Genomic DNA, 27,702 nt, shown 5'->3' on the forward strand with positions numbered 1-27,702 from the left:
TATCGTTTACCGTTCCTTTATTTATACTACACACACTACCCAGACTACCCACTGCATTATTTGATCAATCAGTCTGGATAGTTTGGCATTGACATTCCTTTCACTGTATGTAAATACTTGCAAAACTATTTCAGTAGAGTGTAAAGGTGTTACGATGCAGGTGGTTTGCAGCTTACCAGCCATAGACCGCCTCGCATTTGAATGTCAGCTTGCCGGAGTACTCGAGTGAAAGATTCTATCATAATAATTGAATCTCTGATTCACAGACAAGCAATCCCCAGTACCTGCCTCCATCCGAGAAAAGCATCTTCAAAGAGGGAGCACCTTCCAGCAGCAAGTTTATGGAGGTGAAGGATGGTCAGAGTCAATCAGAGCGCAGCCCCAGTGACATGTTCCTTTCGGATGACAACACTGCTATTAATCTCAGGGACCATTAACTCAAATCTTGCGTACTAGCATCAGATGCTCGATTAGCGTTTATGTTACGTAGTCTGTCCACAAGAACTCACTCTGCGGTGGATGTGAGAGAGTAAACAGTCAGCATACAGGGGTAACTTAGATCAATATCACATCATTTATTCATGCACTGTACAATGCATGAGAACATTATAGGTTAATACTGAAGGTTGACCCTGAGTAGCACTCTGATAACACGGTGAGAAAAGGATTGGTCGTCACAGAAGACCTGGCATTCAAAGTGCAAACACAGCAAAGAAACAAAAAATGTGCTCATAAGTATTAAATGCCAATTAAATTAAATATCAAACTTTCACAAGAGAGAAAAGTACTCAAAATGCAAAATAACAAACACCTTAATTAAATATTAAATCACACACTAAAGGAAATTTACTAAAAGTACTATTAGTTCAAGTTAAATATTATAAGTAAAATACCGGAAAATATGAAAGACCATCTTGAAAGTAATTCCTTAATTGAAAAACAAAACTTCAGTTTTTTTTTAATCAAACGTCAGGGGAGGAATTGGAAGCTAAAATAGATCCTTCATATAATGACATATTGTACCTTTGACATTGGGGATTAAAACAAACAATAGAGTTAATACAGTTTCGTACCAGACACAGTGATAACACATTGGACGCTGACCTTATTCAGACAATCATAAGCAAAAGTGCTTGACTAGGTATCTTAATAGTTGTGGACTTCCTGTGCACAACTTATAATATTTGATGAACAATCTTTAAACAGGATTAATTGCTACATGTGTCAACATCCCTTGCCCAAACCTGACCTCAGCATGTTCACAAACACACACACACACACACACAGTAAAATGGGTCCTATACACACACTCACACTTACACCAGGTACACAAAGTAAAAGTGACACTTAAAAACATTCTATCTCTCAGACACTTGTTTGTTTTGAACCTATGTGGTTGGAACCTGATGAGTCTGTTACACACACTCCTGACTCTGCTGCTCCAACAGGGGTGGGAGTGGAGGATGTAGTGGGTTGGTTATCTGACTCCTCTTTAATGTCTGTGGGGGCTCCATCCCCCTGTCCCCCTGCAGCCTCTCCATCCTCCCCCTGTTGCGTCTCCTGGTCCTGGCTAGGGGGTTTCAAGAGGAACTGGGGCAGCTCTAGGTGTTCCTTGGTCAGCGGGCCTCTCTGGTCATCCACCCGGCAGGCCTGAGCTCTGGACAACAGCTCTATCATCGCTGAGAGAGAGACACAGGGGATGGGAAAAGGGGAGAAAGAAAGAGTAGAGACATATAAACAGTTTGTCTCAAATTAGGGCTAAGGTGAGACTAAAAGGTTATTGTTACAGCTATTAGGAAGTCTCCAGGGTTTAGTCCTAGAGAGGCGCAGTAAATAAGCCATGACTCGTACCATCCATCTCTTGGTTCTTCCTGACTCTGGGCTTGGGGTTGGCTGCCTGAGGGGACACATGGACCTCTGGGCCTACTGGAGATGTAGCTTGATCCTGGAAATGTTTCAGAAGAACAGACAAACACTTGCTAAACTCTGGACACATGAGTAGGGCCAGGACATTTTCCCTACCATGCGAACTGGCCATCACTATGCAGGACTCACCTGTGTGACTGGAGTTGAGCCACTGACCCTGGAACTGCTAACTGTAAAAACAACAATAGTCAGTTATAGGCAGGCTACTGTACATGTTATGGAGTTTGACATAAGGCAAAACCCTGACATCAGTCACTTAAAAGGCGCTTTTCCCAGAAGAAGCTAGAATAACCCCCCCTTCCCCAGTCCCTTTCTCCTCATTATCTCCTAGTCCCTCTTTCTCATGAGTAATGAGTAGGCCTCGGCGAGTGACCACATATCCAAAGTGAAGGCAGTTCTGGTCCCAGAGCAGTAGAGAGAGGAGGTGAGTGAACTCACAGTGACACAGCACTCAACAAGTCAAATGTACTCAGACATCTAAGGGAGAGAGAGTGAAGAGAGGAGAGAAAGAAAGAAATAGTGTACAGGCAGGCGGAATAGAACGAGCCAGAGAAGGAATTGATGCCATTAAAAAAACAGAGAAGGAAATAAAACACTGTACATAGCTGACATTTTATAACCGAGTTTAAATGGACTGGACAACCAGTGAGGTTACACAACCCAAGCACTACAATGCCCTGAATCCTGTCCATTTATATTTTCACCATGGGACAAAGAACTAGTTAAACAGGTGTGTGCTAATCAGTATGCATTCACCTTTGACCTTGTGGAGCTGCAGTGTCTTATTGGCTAGTTTGAACACATTGGTGCTCATGCTCAGTGGCACATCACTCCCACTCTGAAAAACAGGACATATGATCACACACAGACACTTTCTCTCTCACACACACTTTCTCAGTAATAAACTGGTCTTGAACATCTCTAAAACTAAGAGCATTGTATTTGGTACAAATCATTCCTTAAGTGCTAGACCTCAGCTGAATCTGGTAATGAATGTTGTGGCTGTTGAACAAGTCTAGGAAACTACATTACTTGGAGTTACCTTAGATTGTAAACTGTCATGGTCAAAACATATGGATTCAATGGTTGCGAATATGGGGAGAGGTCTAGCCGTAATAAAGAGATGCTCTGTTTTTTTGACACCACACTCAAAAAAGGAAGTTCTGCAGGCTCTAGTTTTGTCTAATCTTGATTATTGTTCAGTCTTGTGGTCTAATGCTGCAAGGAAAGACCAGCTGCTGCTGGTCCAGAACAGAGCAGCACGTTTTGCTCTTAATTGTAATCAGTAGGCTGATATAAATACTATGCATGCCAACTCTTGGCTAAGAGTTGAGGAGAGATTGACTGCATCACTTCTTATTTTTATAAGAAACATGAATATGTTGAAAATCCCAAATGGTTTGCATTGTCAACTTACACACAGCTCTGATACACACACACTTATCTCACCAGACATGCCACCAGGGGTCTTTTCACAGTCCCCAAATCCAGAACAAATTCAATAAAGCGTACAGTATTATATAGAGCCCTTATTGCATGGAACTTCCTTCCATCTCATATTGCGCAAATAAACAGCCAACTTGTTTTTTTTAAACAGATAAAGCAACACCTCACAGCACAACGCCTCTCCCCTATTTGACCTAGATAGTTTGTGTGTATGCTACGTGTGCCTTTTGTAGGCTACGTGTGCCTTTACATTTTTTTATGTAGTTCTGTCCTTGAGCTGTTCTTGTCTATTGATGTTCTGTATTATGTCATTCTGTATTATGTTTCATGTTTTGTGTGGACCCCAGGAAGAGTAGCTGCTTTTGCAACAGTTAATTAATGGGGATCCTAATAAAATACCAAATACCAATACATATTCACTCAGAATTTCAAGAACACAGACACATTCACTCAAGACATTCTATAACACACACACACGCACACACACAGTCCTCACCATGGTGACCATGGCTTCGTGTGTTCGGAGTTGGTGTTTCTGTAGTACCATAGAAAGGGCATCCAGCAGAGTCTTACTGGACTTCACCATGATGCCGAATGTCTTACCTGTGAAAACCACCTCCAACCTGAAACACACACACAGCAATATAGAATACATATTCAGAAACAGTACACAAATCAAATCAAATGTTATTGGCCGCATGCATACATTTAGCAGAAGTTATTACAGATGTAGCAAAATGCCTGTGTTCCTAGCTCCAGCAGGCAGTAATATCTAACAATTCACAACAATGCACACAGATCTAAAAGAAAAATAATGGAATTAACAAATAAATAAATATTAGGATGAGCAATGTCGGAATCCAGAGTATAAAAAGATTTACGGTACCATTCAAAAGTTTGGACACACCTACTCATTCTAGGGTTTCTCTTTATTTTTTTATGATTTTCTACATTGTAGAATAATCAAAACTATGAAATATCACATATGGAATCATGTAGTAACCAAAAAAGTGTTAAACAAATCAAAACACATTTTAGATTTGAGATTCTTCAAAGTAGCCAACCTTTGCCTTGATGACAGCTTTGCACACTTGGCATTTTCTCAACCAGCTTCACTTGGCTGCTTTCCTTCACTCTGCGGTCCAACTCATCCCAATCCATCTCAATTGGGTTGAGGTCGGTTGATTGTGGAGGCATTGACTGACCTTCATGTCTTAAAGTAATGATGGACTGTTGTTTCTCTTTGCTTATTTGAGCTGTTCTTGCCAATATATGGACTTTGTCTTTTGCCAAATAGACCTATCTTCTATATACCACCCCTACTTTGTCACAACACAACTGATTGGCTCAAACACATTAAGGAAATACATTTAAAATGTTTTTTTTTTACATTGGATTAAAGCAGAGACACAGAGCTACAAAATGGTACATCATACACTGCATTTGAGGAACCATGGGAAAGTAATTCTACTTAGAAAGTTGTAACCTCACTGTTGAGAAAATGGCCTTTGAATGTTTTAGTACCTACTGGAGAGCTCTTATTTGTCTACACCCATTCAGCCTCGTTCACACCCTCTTAATGTGTGTGTGGGATGAATAAGTAAGATGGTGCTCTGCTTCTAGCTCTTAAGCAACTTTGCAGTATTTCTGTAGCCCAGAAAATGTGCTGTGTTATTACAAACATCCGGAAATAACTTTAGGATATCAGAGAGGCGGTAACTCACAAACATTCCGACCAGAAATACAACTTTCCCGAATTGGGGTCCTATGTTTGTACCCGCCTAAGGCAATTGAACTTATCCCAGAGGCTGCTCCAAGACACCCCTGGTGGAGCGGAGGTATTCGGAGTGAACTTCTAATCTGACTCAGGAGGTGTGCATACCATCCACCTCTCCTGAGTATATTACTCGCTAATATTTTGTCCTTGGACAATAAAGTAGACGAGCTCAGGACGAGGATCTCCTTCCAGAGAGACATCAGGTACTGTAACATATTCTGTTTCATGGAATCATGGCTCTCTCAGGATATACTGTCCCCATCCATAAAGCCAGCTGGGTTCTCAGTACAGCGCGCAGACAGGATTAATTAACTACTCATGGTGTGATTGTGACAACGTACAGGAACTCAAGTCCTTTTGTTCACCCAACCTAGAATTCCTCACAATCAAATGCCAAGAGAATTGTCTTTGGTTATAGTCACAGCAACGTATATTCCCCCTCAAGCCGATACCAGGACGGCCCTCAAGAAACTACACTGGTCTTTGTGCAAACTGGAAACTGAACAAAGCAAATATGAGGAAAACACTACTGAAATTCTATCAACACATTGCCTGTAGTACTCGCGCATCAAAAACTCTCAACCGTTATTATTCTCCCTTCCTGGATGGCTACAAGGCCCTCCTCCACCATCCCTTTTGGAAAATCAGATCATGACTCCATTCTTCTCCTCGCTTCCTGTAGGCAGAAACTCAAACAGGAAGTACCCAGGTCTATTCAACACTGGTCTGACCAATCGGAATCCATGCTTCAAGATTGTTTTGATCACGTGGACTGGGATATATTTCGGATTGCCTCTGAGAATAACATTGACGTATACACTGACACGGTGTTCATCTGGAAGTGTATAGGGGATGTTGTTCCCACTATGACTATTAAACCTTCCCAAACCAAAAACTGTAGATTCGCTGAAAACTGAAAGTGTGAACACCCGCATTTAACCATGGCAAGGTGACTGGGATATGGTTGAATACGTTCAGTGCAGTTATGTTATTAAAACCTCTTAGAGATCGGGCTACTTTTTTCAACATTCTGTTAAAAATCGCACAACATTTCAACGTCCTGCTACTCATGCCAGGAATATAGTATATGCATATGATTTAGTATGTGTGCATAGAAAACACTCTGAAGATTCTAGAACTGGTTCAAAGGTGTATGTGACTATAACAGAACGAGTTCCGTGGTCAAAATCGCCAGAAAACCTGGTCGCTAAATCGACGAAGAAAAAATCAATCCGCCAGCCCATGTATTGTCTATTGGAAGGAAAAATAATTAAGAGTGAGATTACAGTTCCTACAGCTTCCACACGATGTCGCCAGTGTTGTGATTTCGATTCGACTAAATCCTTGGTCATCTGAGTAATAGCCACATCCGGTTGTCAAGTCCACAGATGTAAACAATGGAACAGGAAAAGTTAGTTACGTTACCCAAACTCGTGCTTATTGAATTCAGATCGCTCCGTGATCAATTTGATCGTTTATTAACGTTTAGTAATACCTAAAGTTGGATTACAGAAGTAGTTTGAAGTGTTTTGTCAAGGTTTATAGGCAACTTTTTTAATTTAAAAAATAACTGCGTTTAAAAAATGTGTTTTTACTGGATCTGACGGTGTTCATAAATTGACATTTTGGGTACACAAGGACCAATTTAATTGAAAAAAAGACCCAATTGTGATGTTTATGGGACATATAGGAGTGCCAACAAAGAATCTCGTCAAAGGTAATGAATGTTTTATATTTTATTTCTGTGTTTTGTGTAGCGCTGGCTACGCTAATTCCTTTGTTTACGTGCCCCTTCTGGTATTTCGGCGTGTTGCCTGCTATCAGATAATAGCTACTCATGCTATCGCCAAAAAAGCATTTTACAAATCTGACTCGTTGGCTAGATTCACAACGAGTGTAGCATGAATTGACTACCCTGTATGTGAATTTTAATGAACGTTTGAGTTTTAACGAGTGCTATTAGCATTTGGCGTAGCGCATTTGCATTTATTGCTGGAAGGTGGTGCGGTTGCGTCCCGGGTGGGCCAGAGAGGTTAAACAGGAAAAACGTCAGCACAGAGACAAAGTGTAGTCGCAATTCAATGTCTCAGACACGAGACATATGTTGCAGGGACTCGAGATGGATTACAAATTGAAAACCAGCCATGTCGCGGACACCAATGTCTTGCTCCCGGACAAGATAAACACCTTCCTCGCCCACTTTGAGGATAACACGGTGTCACCGACGTGGCCCGCTCCCGTGGACTGTGGGCTCTCGTTCTCCGTGGCCGATGTGAGTAAGACATTTATGCATGTTTTAACCATCGCAAGGCTCCTGGCCCAGACGGCATCCCTAGCCGCGTTCTCAGAGCATGTGCAGACGAACTGGCTGGAGTGTTTACGGATATATTCAATCTCTCCCCTATCCCAGTCTTCTGTTCCCACTTGCTTCAAGATATCCACCATTGTTCCTGTACCCAAGAAAGCAAAGGTAACTGAACTAAGTGACTATCGCCTCGTAGCACTCACTTCTGTCATCATGAAGTTCTTTGAGAGGCTAGTTAGGGATCAAATCACCTCCACCTTACCCGACACCTTAGACCCACTTCAATTTGCATACCACCCAATAGATCCACAGACGATGCAATCGCCATCGGACTGCACACTGCCCTATCCCATCTGGACAAGAGGAATACCTATGTAAGAATACAGCTCAGACTACAGCTCAGCCTTTAACACCATAACACCTCCAAGCTCATCATTAAGCCCTGGGTCTGAACCCTTCCCTATGCAACTGGGTCCTGGACTTCCTGACAGAGCACCCCCAATGCTGATTCTCAACACAGGGGCCCCACAAGGGCGCGTGCTCAGCCACCTCCTGTACTCGATGTTCACCCATGAATGGCCGTGCACGCCTTAGCCCCTAAGACCCTCACAAACTTTTATAGAGCATCTTGTCGGGGTGTATCACCGCTTGGTACGGCAAATGCACTGCCTGGTATGGAAACTGCACCGCCTGCAAACGCAGGGCACTCCAGAGGGTGGTGCGGTCTGCCCAACGCATCACCGAGGGCACACTGCCTGCCCTCCATGACACCTACAGCCGCAAGATGTCACAGGAAGGTCAAAAGGATAATCAAGGACATCAACCACCCGAGCCAGGGTCTGTTCACCCCGCTATCATTCAGAAGGCGAGGTCAGTACAGGTGCATCAAAGCTGGGACAAAGGCCATCAGACTGTTAAATAGCCATCACTAGCCAGCCTTCACCCAGTACCGTGCCCTGAACTTTGTCAATGTCACTAGCCGGCTACCACCCGGTTACTCAATCCTGCACCTTAGAGGCTGCTACCTTTGTACATAGACATGAAATCACTGGTTACTTTAATAATGCAACCCTGGTCACTTTAATAATGTTCACATACTGTTTTACCCACTTCATATGTATAGACTGTATTCTAGTCAATGCCATCCTATTAAACTATTGCTGTACATACAGTGCCTTGCGAAAGTATTCGGCCCCTTGAACTTTGCGACCTTTTGCCACATTTCAGGCTTCAAACATAAAGATATAAAACTGTATTTTTTTGTGAAGAATCAACAACAAGTGGGACACAATCATGAAGTTGAACGACATTTATTGGATATTTTTTAACAAATCAAAAACTGAAAAATTGGGCGTGCAAAATTATTCAGCCCGTTTACTTTCAGTGCAGCAAACTCTCTCCAGAAGTTCAGTGAGGATCTCTGAATGATCCAATGTTGACCTAAATGACTAATGATGATAAATACAATCCACCTGTGTGTAATCAAGTCTCTGTATAAATGCACCTGCACTGTGATAGTCTCAGAGGTCCGTTAAAAGCGCAGAGAGCATCATGAAGAACAAGGAACACACCAGGCAGGTCCGAGATACTGTTGTGAAGAAGTTTAAAGCCGGATTTGGATACAAAAAGATTTCCCAAGCTTTAAACATCCCAAGGAGCACTGTGCAAGCGATAATATTGAAATGGAAGGAGTATCAGACCACTGCAAATCTACCAAGACCTGGCCGTCCCTCTAAACTTTCAGCTCATACAAGGAGAAGACTGATGAGAGATGCAGCCAAGAGGCCCATGATCACTCTGGATGAACTGCAGAGATCTACAGCTGAGGTGGGAGACTCTGTCCATAGGACAACAATCAGTCGTATATTGCACAAATCTGGCCTTTATGGAAGAGTGGCAAGAAGAAAGCCATTTCTTAAAGATATCCATAAAAAGTGTTGTTTAAAGTTTGCCACAAGCCACTTGGGAGACACACCAAACATGTGGAAGAAGGTGCTCTGGTCAGATGAAACCAAAATTGAACTTTTTAGCAACAATGCAAAACGTTATGTTTGGCGTAAAAGCAACACACCTCATCACCCTGACCACACCATCCCCACTGTCAAACATGGTGGTGGCAGCATCATGGTTTGGGCCAGCTTTTCTTCAGCAGGGACAGGGAAGATGGTTAAAAATGATGGGAAGATGGATGGAGCCAAATACAGGACCATTCTGGAAGAAAACCTGATGGAGTCCGCAAAAGACCTGAGACTGGGACGGAGATTTGTCTTCCAACAAGACAATGATCCAAAACATAAAGCAAAATCTACAATGGAATGGTTCAAAAATAAACATATCCAGATGTTAGAATGGCCAAGTCAAAGTCCAGACCTGAATCCAATCGAGAAAGAACTGAAAACTGCTGTTCACAAATGCTCTCCATCCAACCTCACTGAGCTCGAGCTGTTTTGCAAGGAGGAATGGGAAAAAATTCAGTCTCTCGATGTGCAAAACTGATAGAGACATACCCCAAGAGACTTACAGCTGTAATCGCAGCAAAAGGTGGCGCTACAAAGTATTAACTTAAGGGGGCTGAATAATTTTGCACACCCAATTTTTCAGTTTTTGATTTGTTAAAAAAGTTTGAAATATCCAATAAATGTCGTTCCACTTCATGATTGTGTCCCACTTGTTGTTGATTCTTCACAAAAAAATACAGTTTTCTATCTTTATGTTTGAAGCCTGAAATGTGGCAAAAGGTCGCAAAGTTCAAGGGGGCCGAATACTTTCGCAAGGCACTGTATATACTATTCTATCCTGTGTATTCTACAGATATACTAAATACTCTATCCACATACTGTCCATAATGTCTGTACATCCCATCATATACAGTACCAGTCATAAATTTGGACTCCTACTCATTCCCTCAATCAGCTTCATGAGGTCGTCACCTGGAATGCATTCCAATTAACAGGTGTGCCTTGTTAAAAGTCAATTTGTGACTGATCTCAGGAAACTAGGAGTATGTTGTGGGTCACTACTTCACAGGAGAGCCACTTGAACGTAAACGTTTTTTAAATCAAAATGCATTTTTTGGCAGAAATCCCTTGTGGAACATGTGAAGTTTCATGTGCCTTAATAACAGACTTTTATGCCATCTGTAAATATGAATAAAATTGTTAAATTACGAGCCCAGTTTGTTTTGCCACAGAAAGAGTTAGCAACCTTCCCGCTAGCCATGATTGGCTGAGAGAATGAGTGGGCAGGATATGCCGAGATGAGTTTGAATTGGTCTGCCATAAAGCATGCTTCTGTCTATTTGAGCTGGTTAGTATGTGTAGGTAATCCTGTCTAATGCTGCATTTAAAAAACTGTATCCCATAGTAGAACTGCATAAGTGTTGCTCCCCACTTTCTGGAGGACCGAGTTTTGAAATCAGTGGAATTAGAGTATGATAGCTAAGGTGATGGAGAAAACACATGTCTCTGGATTACATCTTCAAACTAAGGGCAACCATGGCATCCGTGACAGGGAGAGGCGTCCATCCATGATGTACACGGGTAAGATATTCTATCTAGCTACATTTTCAGATATTACACTTTCAAATTTTGGCAGAAAGTAATTTTCATTTGAAGTAAAGTCTACTGTTAGCTGGTTAGCTATCTAGCTAACGTTAGTTTCCTGGCTCGCTAGCTAATGTTACATGTATGATCTTATTATTTATATCTCCGAGCCATTTGCTTTGCTAGTTTTAGGCTAATGTTTGTTAGCTAACATTGAATCCGGTTGGTTAGCTCCCTGCAGATTCATGCAGGGTAGTAACAGCATGAGTTGTGATTGTGGTTCATTGTTTAGCTAGCTAGCTAGCTAGCTACATATCTTAACAAGACTCCACTATGCAATTAACCATTTCAATAGAACGTCACTGCGATGACTGTTGATAGACATAGCTGGTAAATTAGCTCTAGCTAAATACTCAGATTTCAGAGCACAGGTAAGATAGTCTAGCTAACTACATTTTCAGATATTACACGTTTCTAATTTTGACAGGAAGTTGTTTTCATTTCAAGTTAAAGTGTACTGTTAGATAGTTAGCTAAGATTAGCTGGCTGGCTCGCTAGCTAACGTTACACATATGATCTTATTATTTGTATCTCAGAGACATTTTCTTTGCTAGTTAATAGCCTAATGTTAGCTAGCTAACATTTAACCTGGTTGGTTAGCTACCTGCAGATTCATGCAGGGTAGTAACGTCATAAGTTGGGATTCTGGTTAATTGTATACCTAGCTAGCTACATGTCTTAACAAAAGACTCCATTGTGCAAGTAACCATTTCAATAGAATGTCACTGTGACAACTGTGGATAGACATAGCTGGTAAATTCGCTCTGGCTATCCACTCTCGTCTGAGTGTGCCAGAGCGCAGAATAACTGATGAATTTATGAACGCTCAACACCCATTGAATATGGCCGGTGTCAGTAAAGATTGGCAAAAAAGCATAAATTGTTGCCAGAAGCGCAGTTGCAGTCACCAATGCTCTGGATAACTTAAAAACAGTCTAACCAGCTCTGCTAGGGCGAGTAAAATAGTCAGTGAGCAGTTCTCTCATTTGTGTATGAAAGAAGCTAGCCAATGTTAGCCAGTTATCTTGGGTGCTTGATTGTTGTTAGGACAGAGCGCTAAGAACAACCATTAAAGTGATGGGTGGGGCTAAAGCCCTTTTTGGGCTAGGTGGGGCACTAGTGACTCACCTCGCCAACATCCAGGAAAATTGCAGTGCATGAAATTCAAAATACAAAAAATAGCGATAAAATAAATCACTTACCTTTGAAGATCTTCCTCTGTTTGCAATCCCAAGGCTCCCAGCTACACAACAAATGGTCATTTTGTTCGATAAAGTCCTTCTTTATATCCCCAAAAAGTTTAGTTGGCGCGTTTGATTCAGTAATCCAACCGTTCCAGTCGTTCAACATACAGACGAAGCAATCCCAAAAGTTACCAATAAACTTCGTCCAAACAAGTCAAACAATGTTTCTAATCAGTCCTCGGCTACACTAATATGTCAATAAACACTCAAATTTAAGACGGAGAATAGTATGTTCAATACCGGAGATAAATAACGAAGTGGGCACCCTCATCCATACACACCACCAGACTACAGTCCAAATGAGAGCCACCTTGAAAAACTACAAATTCTAGCTCATTTTTCAAAAAACAAGCCTGAAACCCTTTCTAAAGACTGTTGACATATAGTAGAAGCCATAGGAACTGCAATCTGGGAGGATTTCTTTTTGAATTTCCCATATTCAAGCATTTTCAATGGGTGGTGACTTAAAAATATATATATATTTGATGGATTCTCCTCGGGTTTTCACCGGCCATATCAGTTCTGTTATGCTCACAGACAATGTTTTAGAAACTTCAGAGTGTTTTCTATCCAATAATACCAAGTATATGCATATCCTAGCTTCTGGGCCTGAGTAACAGGAAGTTTACTTTAGGCACGTCAGTCATCCAAACTTCCGAAAACTGCCCCCTAGCCCTAAGAAGTTTTAACACATAAACTCACAAATACATTGATGATGAGTGAGACAGGAAGAGGCACTGACTTACGCAAACGTTACCCTCAGCTCCAGGGTGACCTGCTGGTCTCTCAGTACGGAACAGTCCTGCTCCAGAGATAGTGGCTGCTGTAGGGAGAGCATATTCACAAACAATAGATTCTGTCACTATAGCATAGAACTTTAATAACAAAAAACTCTCGTCCCAGAGCTCAGTCCCTGAAAGGGGGCGATAAAGTGAGACTTGAGCTGAGGGTGCGGGCCTGGGCTCACCCTGTTCTTGCTGTGGAGATAGATGAGGATGTCTTTAAGGGGGAAACCTCTCTTCTCACAGAGGCCTGACAGCATTTCTCTTAGGGGAAGACCGGGCCGGGTAGGAGCCAGGGAGGCACTGCCGTCAGGCAGGTAGACACAGCAGTAACCCCCCTGCACACTACCACCACCTACATCACCCTGCCCCTGGTCTGAGGGACGGGGACTGGAGCGACCGTTCTGGATCAGAGAGTGTAGAGAGAGTGGGAGTGGGGGAAAGCGAAAGAGGGAGAGAGGGAAGAAGAGAGAGATGGGAGCAGTAGGAGAGAGGAGAGTGAGAAAGGGAGGGAATGAATACACTTAATCATAAAGCCTATATTTTTCTACATACAACATATGGTATGTCACCCTATTCTCCTCCCACAGCCCAGATGACAGAGTCAAGCCCAGTATGATGCATTCATCAGCGTTATCAGAAAGCACAGGATTTATTTTTACTGCTAAGAAGACGATACACATCTTTACATTTCTGTGTCACGAGGATTTTAGCTCCACTGAAAAATTATTAGACTGTATTAGAGATAAAAATACTTGGATGGGTCACAACTTTCTCCTACTAAATCAAAACAAGACTGAGGCACTTATTGTTTAAGCCAAAACACAGAGAGAGAATCTGGTCTCTGAGATACCCAAAGTATCTGATGATAAGCTGTAGACCACACTATCTACTCTACCTAGAGAGTTTTCATCTGTATTTTTCGTAGCTGTCTACATACCACCACAGACCGATGCTGGCACTAAGACCACAGTCAATGAGCTGTATTCCACCATAAGCAAACAGGAAAACGCTCATCCAGAGCCGGCGCTCCTAGTGGCCGATGACTTTAATGCAGGGAAACTTGATTCAGTTTTACCACATTTCTATCAGCATGTGCAAACAAAGGGGAAAAAACTCCAAACCACCTTAACTCCACACACATAGATGTGTACAAAGCTCTTCCTCACCCTCCATTTGGCATATCTGACCATAATTATATCCTCCTAATTCCTGCTTACAAGCTAAAATTAAAGCAGGAAGCACCAGTGACTCGGTCAGTAAAAAAAGTGGTCAAATGAAGCAGATGCTAAGTTACAGGACTGTTTTGTTAGCACAGACTGGAACATGTTCCGGGACCAACTGGACCAAGTGCCTTCACTGACATTTTCAACCACTCCCTGTCTGAGTCTGTAATACCAACATGTTTTAAGCCATGGTGCCTGTCTGAGTCTGTAATACCAACATGTTTTAAGCCATGGTGCCTGTGCCCAAGAAAACTAAGGTAACCTGCCTAAATAACTACTGACCCGTAGCATTCACGTCTGTAGCCATGAAGTGCTTTGAAAGGCTGGTCATGGCTCACATCAACACCATTATTCCAGAAACCCTAGACCCACTCCAATTTGCACACCGCCCTAACAGATCCACACATGATGCAATCTCTATTGAACTCCACACTGCCCTATCTCACATGGACAAAAGGAATACCTATGTGAGAATGCTAATCATTGAATACAGTTCAGCTAAGCTAAGGACCCTGGGACTAAACACCTCCCTCTGCAACTGGATCCTGGACTTCCTGACAGGCAGCCCCCAGGTGGTAAGTGTAACAACACATCCGCCACACACAGTCCCCTCCTGTACTCCCTGTTCACTCATGACTGCACGGCCAGGCACGACTCCAACACCATCATTAAGTTTGCCAATGACACAACTGTGCTAGGCCTGATCACAGACAACGACGAGACAGTCTATAGGGAGGAGTTCAGATACCTGGCCGTGTGGTGCCAGGAAAGCAACCGCTCAATCAAAGTGAGCAAGACAAAGGAAATTAATTTGGACTACAGGAAAAGGAGGACCGAGCATGCCCACCTTCTCATCGATGGGGCTGTATTGGAGCAGGTTGTCCACATCACCAACATACTAACATGGTCCAAACATACCATGACAGTCATGAAGAGGGCATGACAAAACCTATTCCCCCTCAGGAGGCTGAAAAGATTTGTCATTGGTCCTCAGATCCTCAAAAGGTTCTACAGCTGCACCATCGAGAGCATCCTGACTGGGTGCATCACTGCGTGCTATGGCAACTGCTCAGCCTCCGACCGCAACGCACAACAGAGGGTAGTGCGTACAGCCCAGTACATCACTGGGGCCAAGCTTCCTGCCATCCAGGACCTCGATACCAGGCAGTGTCGAAGGAGGGCCCTAAAATATGTCAAAGACTCCAGCAACCCTCATCATAGACTATTCTCTCTGCTACCGCATGGCAAGCGGTACCGGAGCACCAAGTCTAGGTCCAAGAGGCTTCTAAACAGCTTCTACCCCCAAGCCATAAGACTCTTGAACATCTAATCAAATGGCTTCCCAGACTATTTGCATTGCCCCCGCACCCCCACCCCCTCTTTAAGCCGCTGCTACTCTCTGTTATTATCTATGCATAGTCACTTTAATAGCTCTACCTACATATACATATTACCTCAATTACCTCGACTAACCGGTGCCCCCTCACATTGACTCTGTACCGGTACCCCCTGTGTAGCCCCTGTAGATTGACTCGCTATTGTTATTTTACTGCTGCTCTTTCTTTAATTTTTCCTTTTATTTCCTATTCAGGTTTTTTTAAACTGCATTGTTGGTTAGGGGCTTGTAGGTTGAGACTGTAACCTCATATAAATATCTTGGAATGTTAATGACATATAATGAATGGAATGTTAAATTGCATATTCAACAACTTACAAAAAAATTGAAGCTGAAGTTTAGATTTTAGGAATAAGACCTGTTTATCTTTCAGAAGAAGGCTAGTATCAGCTACATTTATGCCTTTACTAGACTATATTTTATATACGAATGCTTCCGCTCAGTGTTTGAGATCAATTGACACCCTTTACCATGGCGCTTTGAGATATATTTAAACTGCAAAAGCCTTACGCACCACTGCATCTTGTATACCAGGGTTGGCTGGACTTCTCTTGTCACTCATAGGCTCAGTCATTGGTATACTTTTATTTACAAAGCCATTTTTGGTTTACTACCATTTTATTTGGTCATTTTTATTGTTCAGAAATGTGGTGTGTGCTCTCTTTGTTTGCAGGACTGTATCCTGCTAACTGTTCCAAATGTCCGAACTGAATTTGGTAAAAGGGTTTTCATGTACTCTGTGCCATCGTCTTGGAACGCCTTACAAACTACTTTTAAATTGGAAGAACTTGTCCCGATTGGTATTTTTAAATCACTGATGAGGGATTATGAGGGATTTTGAGGCTGATTCCCTGACCTGTCAATGTTTTTAATTTGTTGTTTTATGATTTTGTTATACTCTTGTGAATTCTATGGTTTTTACTAGATTACTTGTAGTTTTTCATGTTGTCTGTCTGTAATTGTGTAATGACTTGGTGCTGCCTATCTTGGCCTGGACGCTCTTGAAAAAGAGATTTCAAATCTCAAGGAGCCCTTCCTGGTTAAATAAAGGTTAAATAATTGTTGTTTTGTTTTATAGTAAGCATTTCACTATTGTACACCTGTATAGAGACTCATCCATGATTTTATTACAAGCAGGATTGACTACTGTAATGCTCTCCTGTCTGGTCTACCCAACAAAGCCATTGGTCAACTGCATAACATACAGAATGCTGCAACAAGGCTACTGACCAAGACCAAACAGAGAGCACACATTACACCAGTTTTAAGGTCTCTGTCCTGGTTGCCTGATTGGTTTTTAAATCAATGCATGATTGTGCACCCCAATACATGTCAGAAATGCTTTTAAGTTATGTGCCCAGTATGTCCCTCAGGTGCCCTGACACTGGCCTTTTAACTATCCAAAAGCTTAGGACCAAGAGGCATGGAGAGGCAGCCTTTAGTTTTTATGTCCCCAGCCTCTGGATTAGCCTGCCAGAGAATCTGAGGGGAGACAAAACTGTGGACACATTTATAATAAATATTAAAACACACCTTTTTAGCTTTTTAGTTGTTCAGTTTTTATTGTTATTCTTTTGTTTTTATCCAATTATGTTTGTTCTGCAGTAAATATTTCCATTTTTATTTTTAATTGTTGCACTTTACCTCTATCTGCCTGTAGAAGGAGCCCAACTCCACACTGCTGTTGGACATCTGAGACTCCGTACGAGACACATTCACCTTGGGGTACGACACCTCTACTGAGAAGGGAGGGGAGGAGAGAGAAAGGGAGGGAGAAAGGATGAGGCAGAAACAGACGTGTGTGGAGTGGTAAAAATTTACCAGAGGATACCATGGGAAGAGAAGACATATTATAGATGAGCGGAAGCCTACCTCCCCATGATCCCCTCTTCTCCCGTTGCTTGTTCTTCTTCTGCTGAACACAGGTTACAAGCTATTACTCATACCCATGCAATGGATTACATCAGAGAAACTGGATATAATGACGAGATGCTTTTGTCTCCACCCTAACAATGGGATTAATTTTCCACAGAGCGGAACGGCGGGCTCAAAACATTGCTTCCATAGTTATTGTTAAAACACATCCATCCATCCCACCTTCTTGCTGTCGTTGAGGGAGGGGCTGGCAGTGGCCATGTTCTCCCATGATCCTGTGCTGGTGGGCTCAGGGGGGATTATGGGTAGTGGCGTGCCCTCCACGCTGGCCAGGGTACATTTCTGGTAGAGAGGGGAGCGGACGAAACGCCTGTAGCTGTCCATCTTCATCAGCTTAAAGATCTGACACAGGGGAGGGACGGGGACAAACAGACATGGCGACACACCAGTTCAGGTCATGACACTGCATACACCACACTTCTACACTTTTGTTGGTAATACGTTTGAGTTGCTCTACTTTCTTGCTTTAAAAGATACATTTCACCACTGCTCTTTCACTGTATATGTCCATTAATATGATATTAATATATAATATGTGCAAATATAAGCATTTCTGCATCTCTCTGGAAGAAACAGGCCATCTACATTTCTTGGTTGTAATCAAACCACAATATCCGGAATTCGTAGTGATTTCAGGATGAAGTACAACCCCGGGCGAGGTGGATCCAGTTGAGAACTGCGTATAACTATTTCTTTTTCTTTTTGTGTCAACAACAACTGTAAATGTTTAGTCATGGTGCGGTGCTCAGTACCTGGATGTGCAAACTAGAAGAAAGCACAGGCTGCTGGGGTAACATTTCAACGGTTACCTAACAGAGATATTACTCGGAGCCAACAGTGCCTGGCGGCAATAAAGAATGCTGCCTATGATGTGAATACTCCTGTGGAGAAATATCCAAATGTCTGTGGTTGTCGCCTGCACTTTCAGCCAGAGGATTTCGAAACGGACCTGAAGTCTCAATTTAGGGGGTTGCCAGGTTGTCGAAAGTTGAAAAGTTAAGTTATTCCAAGGATTGTCCCCTTCATTTCAAAGAAGAAAGCATCCTATCAGAGAACATCAGCACAGAAAATAAGCAGAGGTAACATAGCTAACTTAGCTAACTAGCTAGCAAACTATATTTGTTTATCTAAACCAACATTGAGTGTGTTAGCTTTCATAATACGCTGGCTATACATTCCAAAGCAAATCAATGTTATTAGCCAGGTGCTATCTTTTTGTCATTTAGCAGACGCTCTAATCCAGAGCAACTAGAGTTAAGTGTTCGGCTCAAGGGCACATTGACAGATATTTCACCTAGTCAGTTCAGAGATTCATACCAGCAACCTGTCAGTTGCTGGCACAACCTCTTAACCGCTAGGCTACCTGCCGCCCTAATGTGACTGGCCTATGTGTTCTAGTTACATAGTCCGATACCATCAGCATCGGCAGCGCCATCAACATAAAGCTCAGCACCAGGAATTAGTGTAAGTCACCTTTTGATAAATATTTCCATGACAAGATGAGCAAATAAATATACTGGAGCTAGCCATAAACTTGTTCCGTGTCTTGTTGTCATAGTTGGTATGTTTATAAGTAGGCTACAAATTCTTCTGTAGTTTTTCTCTCTGTATTCTGCAGGCTTAGTTGATGGCTTATGCAAAGAATGAGGTCTAAACTGGAGAAAAGCAATTGGATATCACGAAATTTGGGAGAAAAAGGGTGTAAAATACAACAACAACAAAATTCAAACCCTTATAGTCAGTTCGTTGGCATGGGGGAGAGGGGCTGTTAGTTATCCTATTCATTATTATTGGCAGTGCTTGTTTACTCAACAGCACAACTGAAGATGCGCACACACAACAGTTTAATTAGCGAAGTTTACTAGTGGTTGGGAAAAACTGTGACACCACACTGGACCCCAAGGACTGGAGTTGCCCATCCCTGCTTTAAATGTATCTCCATCAAACAGAGAACTGAATTCCAAGTGTCAATTTCAATTTAATTTGAAATTCCAATAAAATTATTGAATTTACTCATAAATTGGAGAATAACATTGATCTAAATTCAAATTTAAAAAATCTTCAAGTTATGGAATTGAAATTGAATTAGACTCTTTGGACTTTTGATTTGTAATTGTAAAAACATGTCATATTTTGAATTGAATTGAAATAGAATTCAATATTTTTACATGTCCCAGTTAATTAGATGAATTCACATAGTATAACAAATTGACTGTAGGTGTCACGTTTACCCCCACTACCCCTCTCTGGCGCTCGACGTCGCCAGTTGTCTCATGATTACGCACACCTGCCACCATCATTACGCGCACCAGCACCCAATTATACTCAACCGGACTCCATCACCTTCCTGATTACCTCCCCTATATCTGTCTCTCCCGTTGGTTCCTTCCTTAGGCGTTACTGACTCTGTTTCTGTTTCATGTCTGTACACTTTTCATGTTTCTTGTTTTGTACTATGTTCCCATGCCTCAGCCAGCTCGCCATGGTTCCTGTGCCTTAGCCGGCTCGTCAGGCTCCCACGCCTCAATTGACTCTACAGGTTCCCGCTCCTGGTCCTCGGGACCGTCCCTCTGGTCGGTGTCGTCCTGCGGCTGGAGCCACGTGTCAGGGAGGGGATACAGTCACATTGACACCCGCTCCCTCTCACTCGACGTCGCCACCTGCGCCTCATGACACTAACCTGGACTACATCTCCATCCATGTCTGTACGCTTTTCGTGTTTCTTGTTTTGTACTATGTTCTTTTTATTATTACATTTGCACTCCCTGTACTTGCTTCCTGACTCCCAGCATACACGCTACAGTAGGATTTGGTTTTAATAATGTCAACCTGTATTTCCATATTTTCAGTATAGCTAGGCTGTCTGAACAGTGACATGAACAGCCTGAAAGCCTTAGCGAATTGAGTTTGAATTTGTGTAATTGTTAGGCATAATATTGAATTTTAAATGGAATTCTTGGAATTTGCCTAACATTGAAATTCAGAGGAAATGAATTATCTTTGAATTCAATGTCTGGAATTGTAATTGAATTAAATGGAATTTACAAGGAGAGGTATTATGAGGTACAGTAGGCTTGTGTAGCTGGTCTGTGTGAGATGTGTGTGTGTATGCGGCCGCCAGGTGACAGTAGAGCAGACCTGTGTCTGGGCCTTGTCGAACATTTCAACTTCAGGTTTCTGCAGGTCCTCCTCCTCCACGCGAGCTGTGTCATCGATGTTCACAGAGTAGGGAGCATGGTCAGACAGGTATGTCTGGAAGATGGAGCGAGCCTCCTCAGCAAACTACAGGACCAGAATCAAACACAGTCACCAGACCACCTGTAACCTCAGCTCCATCAACCGACCTTAACTCCACACACTCATTCCTCCCATGTAGTTAGATGTTGTCTCATAGCACGTACATAATAGTCAACATGGAAAATGTAATACCACAAATACAGTCAAACACATAGCTAGGATTCATGAAAGAGAAGACAGAGAAATCCCACAATACCTCTTTCATCCTACTGGGAGGAATCTTCCGGAACTTCTCACAGGCCTGATAAAACAGGATGTTCTCCGCACTCACCTCTGACCTCAGGAAGGCCTTGCATGACACAACAAAGAGCATAACTGATAAACAGATTACCTACAGTACAGCTCCCTTCAGACCTGATCAGGAGAGTTTGTGTGTGTGTGTGTGTGTGTGTGTGTGTGTGTGTGTGTGTGTGTGTGTGTGTGTGTGTGTGTGTGTGTGTGTGTGTGTGTGTGTGTATGCATCTCTGGCTCACTGTGAAGTAGCGTATTCCCATGGGATCTTCCAACAGCTTCTCAAAGCACACGGCCCAGCCGACGACACCGCTGGCCTGGGCATCTCCCCCCTGGACCCCTGGTAGACTTGTACGACTGCCCCCACAGCCACGACCAGACATGTTCAGCTCTGAAAAATCACACACACGTTAACTTTTAACACCCCATGTACACACCCTGAAGCCTCAGAGTATCAGACTAGCGTTACTGCTCACACAGACATGTTCAGCTCTGAGAAATAGTCTTCAGACAGACACACATGTGCGAGAGAGTGAGCGAACACACACACACACACACCATCAATTACTTACCTCCGTCTGACACTGCCTGGCTCTGCAGAGACAAGTAAGGGGAATGTGTGTCAGTCTCAATTAAGTACAATATAACATGATGCATACCATACAGATCACAGTTACACAGACATTCAAATACATTCAAATCTAAAGTTAGAAACAAACATAAGTGGACACCAACTTTATGGAACAGGAATACAGACCAACTTTACAGATCAGAATACCACACAAAACATGAAAAATCATAAAATCACTCAACCAGATCTCTCAGGCAGTGAGTGAATGAAGGATGGTCTCAAAAACACAACAACACAGCATCAGGAAGTGGAGAGGAAAGAGAACAGCTGCATGGCTTTGTTGTTCTGACAGCTCCCCTCTATGGTAAAGCACTCAAGCAGGCAAGGCCCAAGCTCACACAGGAAGAGGGTGTCACTCTACTGCTCTCGTTCTCTCTCTCTCATTCAGCTTTCAGGACAGAAAATGTTGTTTCTTCAGCTCTAGTTAATCTTAGCCTTCCCCTCTGTGGTGAGAGTAATGATATGCAAACACTAAGACAGGCAGACACGCACACATATTCTTGTTCTTAGAGCACACATGAGACAGACCCAAGGAGAGCCTATGGCCTCACGCATACAGTGCATGCTTACAGTGTATGGCAACATATGCGTGTATTCATTTGAACATTGGGGACTCCACTCACACAACAGGAGCCACCTTGGGAATCCAGTCACCATGACAACCATGGGGAGAAGGGGCAGAACTTGTACTCCATTCGTGGTTCATTCCTCGTATCCACACTGACTCACTTTAAAGCTTTCTCAACATCCTCCTCTGAGGGTATGAGGCACATCACCCAACACACACTGTAATATGACTCAATGCACCACATACAAGGCATGACATCAACACATGATACTACTGACTAGTGACAGGATGTAGCAAGTTACCAAGGGATGGTGGAGGGGATCTGTAGGCCCATACTGAGAACATCTGGAGACTTCTATCTCCCTCACCAACTTTAAACATCTGCTATCTGAGCAGCTAACCGATCGCTGCAGCTGTACATAGTCCATCGGTAAATAGCCCACCCAATTTAACTACCTCATCCCCATACTGTTTTTATTTATTTACTTTTCTGCTCTTTTGCATACCAATATCTCTACCTGCACATGACCATCTGATAATTTATCACTCCAGTGTTAATCTGCAAAATTGTAATTATTCGCCTACCCCCCCATGCCTTTTGCACACAATGTATATTGACTCTTTTTTTCTTTTTTCTCTACTGTGTTATTGACTTGTTTATTGTTTACTCCATGTGTAACTCTGTGTTGTTGTCTATTCACACTGCTATGCTTTATCTTGGCCAGGTCGCAGTTGTAAATAAGAACTTGTTCTCAACTAGCCTACCTGGTTAAATAAAGGTAACATTAAAAAAACTCACCGGCCACATTGTGTACACGAGCGTTGCACGATAAATTTGCACATACATTTTATTCACATGTCTCGTAATGTTGCACCTCACTGAATTCAACCCAAATCTACAGAGAAACCGATAACTTACCATGTGACCAACACCAGGAACACCCAGAGTCTTCATATTCTTTGGCATGGCCGAAGCACCGGTTGGAATGCGAAACGATGCTCACACACTGGGGGGTCACAGCAAAGTGATCCGCCCTGCACTGACACACACACACACTTGGGTCCTCCTCATTTAGGACTTCCTGACTGAAAGGGAAGTGTCGCTGTGGCAACAGGCCACAAAAGGGGAAGTGTGGTTACAGTGATCACACTGCTCTTGTGTTGCCTCTTGAGAAACTCTCTGATGTGGATGGTTGGGTTGTGTGTTTCTGCCCTACTCTACTTCTTGCACAGATTAGGCATTGCAGGCTGTAGGCTTATGAGGATGAAAACACACACCTGTACTGAAAGTATGCAGGTGAAAACAAATAAGGCTAATGTACTTGAGATATAGTAGCACCAACCACAAGAGCTGTGGCTCGGCTTCCCACCCCATCAGAGATAGGGCTGGTGAAAACACTGTAGGCCTATGTATGATTTGAGGTGCTTCATAGGCTACTCAAGTTAGACAAACATTTCAGAAATTAATTAATTTTTGAAAATGTAAATTCTTTTTTTTTTAAACATTTATTTTAGTTGGTGGGCGGGTATGGTTGTAGGTGCTCAGTTTCCCAAACTTATTCTGAGCGGCCTCCTTCGCCAGGCAGGAGGAGCATTGGTAGAGCCCGCTGAAAGCTCCCATTCTCAGGGAAAAAAGCTTTTGGGATGGAATAAAATGTTGTTTTTACATAGTGCTAGAGGAGAGAGAAGAGAAGAGTTTGATAACAAAGCAGCAGTTGAAAGTGACCGCTAAGCTACTCCTTGAAGAGTCAGAGAATTTGAAGATACAAAAAAGCATTTGAAGACATGCGATTTAGGAATGCAAGCATAACAATATATTGTATAATTCAAAATTAGGCCTATATCTACAACTACATTTTGGCAATTTTAAAACTGTTTGTATCCCCAAATTCTTTCACTATTGGGAAAAGTGCCAATTCAAATCAAATCAAATTGTATTTGTCACATGCACCAAATATAATGCTTACTTACATGCCCTGAACCAAAAATGCAGTTCAAGAGTTAAGAAAATATTTACTAAATAAACTAAGGTAAAAAAACGTGATAATAAGTAACACAATAAAATAACAATAACTAGGCTATATAGAGGGCATACCGGTACCGAGTCAATGTGCGGGGGGGGGGGGGTACAGGTTAGTCGAGGTAATTTGTACATGTAGGTATGGGTCAGGATGCTCTCGATGGTGCAGCTATAGAACTTTTTGAGGATCTGGGGACCCATGTCAAATCTTTTCTCGTGCCCCCTTCACTACTGTCTTGATGTGTTTGGACCATGATAGTTCATTGGTGATGTGGACACCAAGAAACTTGAAACTCTCGACCCGCTCCATTACATCCCCGTCAATGTTAATGGGGGCTTTTTCAGCCCTCATTTTCCTGTAGTTCACTATCAGCTCCTTTATCTTGCTCACATTCAGGGACAGGTTGTTGCCCTGGCACCACACTTCCAGGTTTCTAACCTCCTCGCTATAGGCTGTCTCATCGTTGTCGGGGATCAGGCCTACCATTGTTGTGTCATCGGCAAACTTAATGATGATGTTGGAGTCGTGCTTCGCCACGCAGTCATGGGTGAACAGGGAGTAAAGGAGGGGACTAAGCACGCACCCCTGAGGGGCCCCCGTGTTGAGGAGTGTGTCAGATGTGTGCCTACCCTTACCAGCTGGGGGTGGTCCGGCAGGAAGTCCAGGATCCAGTTGCAGAGGGAGGTGTTTAGTTCCAGGGTCCTTAGCTTAGTGATGTGCTTTGTGGACACTACTATGTTGAACACTGAACTGTAGTCAATAAACAGAATTATCACATAGGTGTTCCTTTTGTGCAGGTGGGAAAGGGCAGTGTTGAGTGCGATTCAGATTGAGTCATCTGTTAATCTGTTGGGGCAGCATGCACATTGGAGTGGGTCTATGGTTTCTGGGATGATGGTGTTGATGTGAGACATGACCAGCCTTTCAAAGTACTTCATGGCTACAGACGTGAGTGCTACGGGCCGGTAGTCATGTTACCTTCACTTTCTTGGACACAGGGACTATGGTGGTCTGCTTGAAATACTTGTTGGTATTACCGACTCAGACAGGGAGAGGTTGACAGTGTCAGTGAAGACATTTGCCAGTTGGTCAGTGCTTTGAGTACACGTCTTGGTAATCCATCTGGCCCCGGGGCTGTGTGAATGTTGACCTGTTTAAAGGTCTTGCTCACATCGGCTACAGAGAACGTGACCACGCAGTCTTCCGGTACAGCCGGTCATCCAGAACATTGGCTGCAGAGAGGGTGATCACGCAGTCTTCCGGTACAGCCGGTGCTCTCATGCATGCTTCAGTGTTGCTTGCCTCGAAGCGAGCATGAAAGGCATTTAGCTTGTCTGGTAGGCTTGCGTCACTGGGCAGTTCGCGGCTGGGTTTCCCTTTGTAGTCCATAATAGTTTGCCAGGCCTGCCACATCTGACGAGCATCAGCGCCGGTGTAGTATGATTCAATCTTTGTCCTCTATTGATGGTTTGTCTAAGCGTCCGGATTAGTGTCCCGCTCCTTGAAAGCTGCAGCTTAGCCTTTAGCTCGGTGCGGATGATGCCTGTACTCCATGGCTTCTGGTTGGGATATGTTCGTGTGGGGACGACGTCGTCAATGCACTTATTGATAAAGCCGGTGACTGAGGTGGTATACTCTTCTATGCTATCGGATGAATCCTGGGACATATTCTAGTCTGCCATTATAAACCTATGTGTTGTGATAATTGCATTGTTTCCTCTATAACCTGTTAGTTCATACAGTATTCCTTGCAATCAAATGTTACTGGTCACATACGCATGGTTGGCAGATGTTAATGCGATGTGTAGCGAAATGCTTTTGCTTCTAGTTCCGACAATCCAGTAATATCTAACAAGTAATCTAACAATTCCCCAACAAGTACCTCATACACACAAGTCTAAAAGGGGGAGTGAGAATATGTACATATAAGTATATGGATGAGCAATGGTCAAGCGGCATAGGCAAGGTGCAGTAGATGGTATAAAATACAGTAAATACATGTGATATGAGTAATGTAAGATATGTAAACATTATTAAAGTGCCATTATTTAAAGTGCAGTGATCAATTTATTAAAGTGTCCAGTGATTGGGTCTCAATGTAGGCAGCAGCCTCTCTGAGTTAGTGATTGCTGTTTAGCAGTCTGATGGCCTTGAGATGTTTTTCAATCTCTCGTTCCCAGCTTTGATGCACCTGTGCTGACCTCGGTTCTGGATGATAGCGGTGTGAACAGGCAGTGGCTTGGGTGGTTGTTGTCCTTGATGATCTTTTTAGCCTTCCTGTGACATCGGGTGCTGTAGGTGTCATGGAGGGCAGGTAGTTTTCCCCCGGTGATGAGTTGTGCAGACAGCACCACACTCTGGAGAGCCTTGTGATTGAGGTTGGTGCAGTTGCCATACCAGGTTGTGATACAGCCCGACAGGATGCTCTCGATTGTGCATCTGTAACAGTTTGTCAGCGTTTTGGGAGACAAGCCAAATTTCTTCAGCCTCCTGAGGTTGAAGAGGAGCTGTTGCACCTTTTTCACCACACTGTCTGTGTGGGTGGACCATTTCAGTTTGTCTGTGATGTGTACACCCAGGAAAGTAAAACCTTCCACCTTCTCCACTGCTGTCCCTTCGATGTGGATAGGGGGATGCCCCCTCTGCTGTTTCTTGAAGTCCAAGGTCATCTTCTTTGTTTTGTTGACGTTGAGTGAGAGGTTGTTTTCCTTACACCACACCTCCTCCGTGTAGGCTGTCTCGTCGTTGGTGATCAAGCCCACTACTGTTGTGTCGTCTGCAAACTTGGAGGCGTGCATGGCCACAGGGAGTACAGGAGAGGGCTGAGCACACACCCTTGTGTTAAGGGTCAGCGAAGTGGCAATGTTGTTTCCCACCTTCACCACCTGGGGGCGGCCAGTCAGAAAGTCCAGGACCCAGTTGCACAGGGCAGGGTTGAGAACCAGGGCTTCCAGCTTGATGATGAGATTGGAGGGAACTATGGTGTTGAATGCTGAGCTGTAGTCAATGAACAGCATTCTTACATAGGTATTCTTGCTGTCCAGATGGGATATAGCAGTGTGCAGTGTGATGGCAATTTCATCATCTGTGGACCTGTTGGGGCGGTATGCAAACTGAAGTGGATCTAGGGTGGCCGGTAAGCTGGCTGTGATATGATCCTTGACTAGCCTCTCAAATCACTTCATGATGACAGAAGTGAGTGCTACGGGGCGGTAGTCATTTAGTTCAGTTATCTTTGCCTAATTGCATACAGGAACAATGGTAGACATCTTGAAGCATGTGGGGACAACAGACTGGGATAGGGAGCGATTAAAT

General features: G+C 43.2%; 1 protein-coding gene across 2 annotated transcripts; it reads right to left on the reverse strand.

The window, feature by feature from the left end:
• Nucleotides 1–551: 551 nt before the first annotated feature.
• LOC135526227 (regulator of G-protein signaling 14-like) lies at nt 552–23,386 on the reverse strand. Of its 2 annotated transcripts, none has more exons than XM_064954399.1 (15): nt 23,286–23,386; nt 21,740–21,761; nt 21,410–21,558; nt 21,133–21,225; nt 20,778–20,921; nt 17,802–17,981; nt 17,577–17,616; nt 17,349–17,440; nt 13,268–13,486; nt 13,047–13,123; nt 3,869–3,995; nt 2,683–2,764; nt 2,056–2,096; nt 1,852–1,945; nt 552–1,679 (listed from the first exon to the last, which is right to left on the reverse strand). In XM_064954399.1, exons 1-15 carry the CDS (start codon nt 23,331–23,333, stop codon nt 1,366–1,368), a joined length of 1,722 nt encoding a protein of 573 aa, XP_064810471.1. In that variant the 5' UTR covers nt 23,334–23,386; the 3' UTR covers nt 552–1,365. The 2 variants fall into 2 exon arrangements, with proteins under 2 accessions (XP_064810471.1, XP_064810470.1); XM_064954398.1 differs by having other exon boundaries at nt 17,349–17,443.
• Between the last annotated feature and the right edge of the window lie 4,316 nt (nt 23,387–27,702).

The sequence above is a fragment of the Oncorhynchus masou genome, chromosome 32 (assembly GCF_036934945.1).
Source record: "Oncorhynchus masou masou isolate Uvic2021 chromosome 32, UVic_Omas_1.1, whole genome shotgun sequence".
Lineage (NCBI taxonomy): Eukaryota > Metazoa > Chordata > Actinopteri > Salmoniformes > Salmonidae > Oncorhynchus > Oncorhynchus masou.